This window comes from Nanorana parkeri, unplaced genomic scaffold (assembly GCF_000935625.1).
Source record: "Nanorana parkeri isolate BGI_ZX_2015 unplaced genomic scaffold, ASM93562v1 scaffold537, whole genome shotgun sequence".
Lineage (NCBI taxonomy): Eukaryota > Metazoa > Chordata > Amphibia > Anura > Dicroglossidae > Nanorana > Nanorana parkeri.
The window spans coordinates 159,510-167,234 of NW_017306805.1; the positions used below are offsets into that span (position 1 = coordinate 159,510).

The window sequence follows — 7,725 nt, forward strand, 5'->3', positions numbered from 1 at the left end:
TTTGTTAACCCCTGACCCTAACCTACTTGTATCCCTCTGGGAAAGACTGCACATACAAAATCAAATAGCATATAGATGTGTTTTATGTCAATATGGCAATATACCTAATCTAAACACATTGAGGTTGATTTGTTAAAGAAATAGAGACTATTCACTTATAATGTGCATGTTCTCTGAGATTAGTAAATATATAAAGCTGTTATCACTTAAATCAACCAATCAAGTCAAACTTTTCAAAGTGAACAACCTCTACACCTTTAGTAAATACACCTAGAATGTATTATCCACGATTCAAAGCCATGTGAATGGTGCAAAATATTTTGGTGTGACTTTACAAATGGTTTTGTGGGTGTTTGTTAAAGCTATTCTTTAGAGGATTTCAACCTGGTTAACCATTGGGCCAAATAATAGCACATTAAGTATCACTACCAAAATATACTTGCACAGTTCTGTGCAAAAACTGGAATAACTCCATTTTCCAAACCTCCTACATTCACTACAGTCAGGAAGCAAAGCACTATTCATGTTAGCCACATACTACAGTACATAACATTATTGGGGTCAAAGTCTTTTTTCTCCTATAACATGATTTGCACCAATGGAACCACTGCCATGCCCAGTAAAAGATAAACAGGCAAACAGCTAAATAAATATATTGCATTATATAAGCTGGTTAAATAAAATAAAATATGTATAATCTGCGCTTGTGGATATATAGGATGAACTATATGTACATGAAATATATATATATATAAATATAAATGTATAAAACTAAATTTAAAATATAAAAATTATTAAAAATATTAAATATTAGGGAGCTGCTGTACTAAAAGACCCTAGGGTCAAATGGTATGTCATTGAATGTACAGCGCTCTGGGTCACCACATAGTGACTCAACTCAGTGTAACACAATACACTTACGGGGCTAGACTTTACGCATGCGGGGGTCCCAGTCTTCTGGGTTGCCCGAAAACATGCGTTAGCACGCATGCGCCCACAACAGAATGTGGCACACAGGAAGTGAAACAGTGGCACACAGAAAATGACTCACGGCCCTCTAATAGATGTTCCTATTTAAACCAGCTGGCCCAATGGGTCAGTGCTGAACAGTCTTTCAGCTTGTGCTTGTGTTCCTGCTGATCTGTTGCCTGTTACCCCAACCCGGATTGCTGCTGACTTCGACTGATTGCAGCCTGCCCCTGACCTCTGCTGGTTATCTGGACTCTGCCTCTGCCTGCTCCTTCTGTACCGTGCTGACCGTCTGGCTTGACCCCTGCCTTGTTTGACCTCGCTCCAGTTTCTGCTGCAAACCTTGCTGACATCATAGCTGTGCACCAGCCCTGCTCATCCTTCCAGGGATCCAGTTGCCAGACTTCTACCAGGCACCGTGTCTGAACACTTTGGCACCTGTGCTCCTCTCTATCTACTCGCTCCCTGTTTCCACATCCAGGGGTGTGAGACAGGAGCCGCAAGGGAGGCCTGTACAGCTAATCGGTCCTCCACCAGGTACGTGATACTATCACATAGGGGGCTAACAAGTCCTCTATGTAGTAGCAGATAGGGTGTTACAGGACCTCTTTAAGGAGACATCAGGGGACCCCTAATATTACCTAAGGACCCTAAAGAAGCTGATGAAGCAGAGATCTGGTTCCCCAGCTTTTTCTCCTGGCTCTAAGAGCCGGAGAATGTAAACATGGACACTGGGAGTGATGTAATACACATCACTTCTGTCCAGTGATTGGAGGAGAGATCAGCGGCTGGAAGCCTGCTGATCTCTCTCCGATCGTTGCTGGGAGACCCGCCGTGCCGGTCCTGGGCTCGCACCGGGACAGCGGAGCCCGGGGAAGCCGGCGGCAGCGGAGGGGGGTGGGGGCAGCGTTTTCTGCAGATCAGTACAAAAGATTCGGCGGCTGTATAAACCCCAGATTGTTTTTACATTTAACAGCCATCACTGGCTGTTTAAAATGACACCAGCAGCAGTAGCTGAGTTCTTGGTATAACCACTTCTGCGGGCCGCCGTATATTTACATATTGCGGCCTGGAAGTCGTTAAAAGGGAGTTACCCTTTAAGTGTTATGTCTGTGATGAAGTGTAGTCCAAGCAGGGCTATAGTTATACAATATGCTAACCCAGATGACCTAGCAATATAGCCATGGCCCAATTACTTGTGAAACATCAAAAGCAATACATGCAGGAAGAACATTGTGCTTTTACCTACACTCTTTGTCTAAATGCTAAATATATTTGTTAGTTTTGGTCATCAGCCTGTAAGTAGCAGATGTGTTGACAGAAGTGATGAGTGACAAAGCTGTAAATATGTAATTTCATAAAAAGACAACATGCCAGTCTTCTTTTATTAATTGTTTTCAACAGGTGTGACTGCACGACAGGAGGAGTTGGCAAAGCACAAAACAGTGAGCAACATGTATATTGAAGACAGGTAATATGTATTATGTAATATGAATTTTCAGACAGTGAGGCCGATTTAGTAAAGAAGTTGAAAATCTTTACTTAAGTAATGATTAACTTCAGTTATCCAATCCTGTGGGAAGCAAATTCCTGTGTATTTATTTAATCGGTACATGATTGATCCTTCATAGTGACCACAAGTACAATTTTGTTGAGTGAAGTTTCTCAACTCATTTTTAAAATCACTGCTGATGGGTCAAATTTCTATAGTTGGCCATACAAGGGGAGAGATTGAGGCACAGTATGACTCAGTTAGGGATTGGAAGATGGTTGGAAAATACGCTTCCTGGCCAAAAAAAAGCCACCACTTGGATTTAGCGAAACAAATAAATAAGAGCCTTCCATTGGATAATTAGTCTAGGTTCAGCAATGTTATGTGCCCAAAAACTGAGGTAATATGCCTACCTGAATACACTGAATGACCAGGTTTTTCCATCAATTGATTTTTTCTTCCCTGATGGCACATTGGGTATATTCCAAGGTGACAATGCAAGGATTCATCAGACTCAGATTGTGAAAGAATGGTTCAGGGAGTATGAGACATCATTTTCACACATGGATTGGCCACCAGAGTCCAGACCTTAACCCCAATGACAATCTTTGGGATGTGCTGGAGACTTTATGCAGCTGCCCAACTGCTCATTACTACAAGATATTGGTGAAAAGTTAATGGAAATATATGTTAAGCTTATGGTAAACAATGCCATAGGGAATGCACAACGTAATGAAAGCTAAAGGTGATTTAATGCAATATTAGTGTGTGACTTTTTTTGGCCAGGCAGTATAATTTTGTATTCAGTATTGCTCCTTCTTGACTTAGGAGAAATACGTTTGTATCCTCTGTTGCGGCCTATGTGGAGGGCACAGAAAAGTGGAAAAACATGCTGCTAGAGAAAAAAGATTTCTGGAAAAAACTATAGCTCTTATTGTATTTTATTTTACAGATCTCCTATGTGGCCTGTCAGCCCACGTGCACTGCTGGCTGTCCCTTCCCCACGAGTGGAGAAACTGGCAAAGCCAAAGGGTGTTTGTGAGCACTGGATGGAAGACCGATCTGTGTACAGCATTGTAAGTGCGTGGTATATTATAATTTTGCAGATATATAGGATCAATTCACAAAGCATTAACACCAGGATAAGGAGCTTTGCTTTGAGTCATGTGACTGTAAATGTTAAATCTGTTGACTGTAACCTAAAAATAAGACTTCATTCACATGGACATGCACAGCTGTACAGCGTGCACATCTGTGCAGAAACCTGCATCCGGGAGGGATAGACTGCATGCATACAAGGGTGTGTATCCATACCTGTATAGATGTGTTGGTTCAGATAAGTGTATAGCTGTGTGCAGCAGCATCCTGTCACAGAGATGTACAGGTGGCTGCATGTGGCTACATACAGCACCTGTCTCTCCCAGGAGCAGGTCTCTGCATGCTGTATGGCTAAGCACATCCATGTGAATAAGGGCTAACTAATTTTTTAAAAACAAGGATCCTTATTCTGGTGTGTGAGCTTTATATGCAGGGCTTGTTTTCTATCGCTTGAGACTGTAGGCACACCATTTTTGGCAGCGTAAGTAAAGCTGGCCATACACCAGTAAAAGTTTGTTAAAAAAAAAATCATTTTCAGAACATTTGTTCGATTTTCCAGTAAATGGGGTCAAATCAACTATCATTTTTGACCATAGTAACTAAAAATGGAAAATAGGATGGAAAATTTTTCTTGAAGGAACAAAATTCTAACAGTAAATGTGATTTTGGTTTGGCAAACTCCATTCATTTTACAATCAAATTGCAAAATCAAATAACATTTTGAACGAGAGAGGTCAAATCTCTGATGGCATAATTGAATGTGCTGACAAGACTTTTCATATGAATGTTCGTAGCATGTATGACCAGTTTGATACTCCTCCTAGGATCACATCTTTTACACAGGACTTTCTTCTGTTTAATAGGTCTCAAACTAACTTTTCATATGAATGTTCGTAGCATGTATGACCAGTTTGATACTCCTCCTAGGATCACATCTTTTACACAGGACTTTCTTCTGTTTAATAGGTCTCAAACTAACTTTTCATATGAATGTTCGTAGCATGTATGACCAGTTTGATACTCCTCCTAGGATCACATCTTTTACACAGGACTTTCTTCTGTTTAATAGGTCTCAAACTAACTTTGAATATTCTGATAATGTGCAAGTAACCTTACATTAGATGACTATTTCAGCTAATGATGGCAATATGTGGCCAATAGTTATACAGGGAAAATCTGCCTTTGATTCTGCTGCCTAAAAGCATGTGCCTAATAGCAAATCCAACCCTGCTTATATGGCATATTGTGATTTAAAAAAGATGTTTTGCCGTCAGTGGTGATTCCATATTTATTGCAGGTAACTGAAGGAGCTAAGAAAGCATCTGCTAGTGCACGCATTGTTCAGCTAGCTAAGCCGAAGAACCATACAGAAAATGGAATGCCCAACACACCAGAGAGTCATCAGGATGAAGAAAAAGAAAGCCCCAGATCTAATAAATCAGTTACTGCTTCATCTAGAACAGAGTCTTTAGCGGGTAATATATGTGTATATATACTGTATACAGTATATAAAATATATTTAATATTATTTATACAGTATCTCACAGAAGTGAGTACACCCCTCACAGATTTCTATATAGACATACACTTTACTGCCTGACTAGACTAATGTTCTTACACTCACATTTACTGCACATCTGCACTTTAAAAGAATGGTTAATACATTGCTGGTCATCACCTTATTTCATTCACCCCGTATTGCTGCTGTTTGCACCCGCACACTTATTCACTTCATACTGTATTTGCATTTGTATTTTTAGTCTAATTAAATTTTTAATATTTAATTTTTAATACTTATATTCTATTTTGTCAATGTAAATTTGAAATTCTTTATTCTTTCCCTTACCTGTTTCCTCCCCCTCCTTCCTGCAGTTGTGTAAGCATTTTACTGCATATCATACTTGTACGATTATGTATGTGACAAATAAATAAATCTATCTAAGTGAAAATGGCAAAATTGGGCCCAATTAGCGATTTTCCCTCCCCGATGTCATGTGACCCGTTAGTGTTACAAAGTCTCAGGTGTGAATGGGGAGCAGGTGTGTTAAATTTGGTGTTATCGCTCTCACTCACTCATATTGATCACTGGAAGTTCAACATGGCACCTCATGGCAAAGAACTCTCTGAGGATCTGAAAAGAAGAATTGTTGCGCTACATAAAGATGGCCTAGGCTATAAGAAGATTGCCAAGACCCTGAAACTAAGCTGCAGCACAATGGCCAAGATCATACAGTGGTTTAACAGGACAGGTTCCACTCAGAACAGGCCTCGCCATGGTCGACCAAAGAAGTTGAGTGCACGTGGTCAGCGTCATATCCAGAGTCTTTGGGAAATAGACATACGAGTGCTGCCAGCATTGCTGCAGAGGTTGAAAGGGAGGGGGGTCAGCCTGTCAGTTCTCAGACCATACGCCGCACACTGCATCAAATTGGTCTGCATGGCTGTCGTCCCAGGAGGAAGCCTCTAAAGAAGATGCACAAGAAAGCCTGCAAACAGTTTGCTGAAGGCAAGTAGACTGTCAGAAAGCATAGGGTGTTACCTCTGCTCGGGGACCACGGGCACGGCGCAGGGCACGGGTTCCCCTCCAGCCTGGTAGAACTCCTGGTGCCCGGGCTGCGGGTGTGCATGCGCGAGTCGCGTGGCGGATGCGCAGTACGCAAGCGCACGCATAGCGCTCCTGCGCCATTAGGGTCATCAGGTGTGGGCCTTGCTGGAGGAGGTTCCTGGCTATAAAAACCTGGCCTGAGCTCTGGCTTATTGCTGAGTTATTCCACCTTATGGTGAACACCTAGCCTCCCTGTTGATCCTGTTGTTACCTGTTGCCCCTTTCGTTGTACTCCCTGATTACTGAACCCTTGGACTGTCTCTCGCCTCTGAACCATCGCTGCCTGCCTCGACCCGGACTGGACTTTGACTACTCTCTTGGATTGCCCCTAAATTGTACTTCGTTTCTGGACTTATCAGCCGCTTCCTGCCAGTGGGTTCCTTACCACGCTACTAGTTCGCTGGTACGTCTGACACAGACTAAGGACATGGATTACTGGAACCATGTCCTGTGATCTGATGAGACCAAGATAAACTTATTTGGTTCAGATGGTGTCAAGCGTGTGTGGTGGCAACCAGGTGAGGAGTACAAAGACAAGTGTGTCTTGCCTACAGTCAAGCGTGGTGGTGGGAGTTTCATGGTCTGGGGCTGCATGAGTGCTGCCAGCACTGGGGAGCTACAGTTCATTGTGGGAACCATGAATGCCAACATATACTGTGACATACTGAAGCAGAGCATGATCCCCTTCCTTCGGAGACTGGGCCGCAGGGCAGTATTCCAACATGATAACGACCCCAAAGACACCTCCAAGGCGACCACTGCCCTGCTAAAGAAGCTGAGGGTAAAGGTGATGGACTGGCCAAGCATGTCTCCAGACCTAAACCCTATTGAGCATCTGTGGGGCATCCTCAAACGGAAGGTGGAGGAATGCAAGGTCTCTAACATCCACCAGCTCTGTGATGTCGTCATGGAGGAGTGGAAGAGGACTCCAGTGGCAACCTGTGAAGCTCTGGTGAACTCCATGCCCAAGAGGGTTAAGGCAGTGCTGGAAAACAATGGTGGACACACAAAATATTGACACTTTGGGCCCGGTTTGAACATTTTCACTTAGGGGTATACTCACTTTTGTTGCCAGCGGTTTAGAAATGACTGGCTGTGCGTTGAGTTATTTTGAGGGGACAGCAAATGTACACTGATATACAAGCTGTACACTCACTACTTTACATTGTAGCAAAGTGTCATTTCTTCTGTGTCGTCACATGAAATGATATAATCAAATATTTACAATATTTACAAAAATGGGAGGGGTGTACTCACTTCTGTGAGATACTGTGTATATATATATATCTATATATATGTTAATTGCAGCATTAACTTGGTCAAGGAATTCATGTTTCATTAATTAATTAAATAATTTGTTCAATAGCAGATGTAGCAGGTACATAGAAAGTGAAGTAACTGCTAATAGTTCAGACAGCAATTCTCAATCTTTTTTCAGTTGTAAATGTAAAACATTATGTGAAGTTCCCCACTAAACCCATACCAAACCCTTATCTTAGACAGGGGCCTGGTATGGACCTTCAGAGGGTAAAAAACAACATGGATTGGCCCCCCCCGGCAC

At 42.3% G+C, this 7,725-nt stretch overlaps 1 protein-coding gene across 1 annotated transcript in view; it reads left to right on the forward strand.

Moving 5' to 3' along the window:
• The first annotated feature begins 2,838 nt into the window (after positions 1 to 2,838).
• THEG (theg spermatid protein) overlaps positions 2,839 to 7,725 on the forward strand; it is a 9,339-nt gene continuing 4,452 nt past the window's right edge. Inside the window, exons 1-3 of the mRNA XM_018561661.1 lie at positions 2,839 to 2,861; positions 3,414 to 3,537; positions 4,857 to 5,034. Coding sequence (XP_018417163.1) covers positions 2,839 to 2,861; positions 3,414 to 3,537; positions 4,857 to 5,034 — 325 coding nt within the window. The remainder of the gene's footprint in view (positions 2,862 to 3,413; positions 3,538 to 4,856; positions 5,035 to 7,725) is intronic.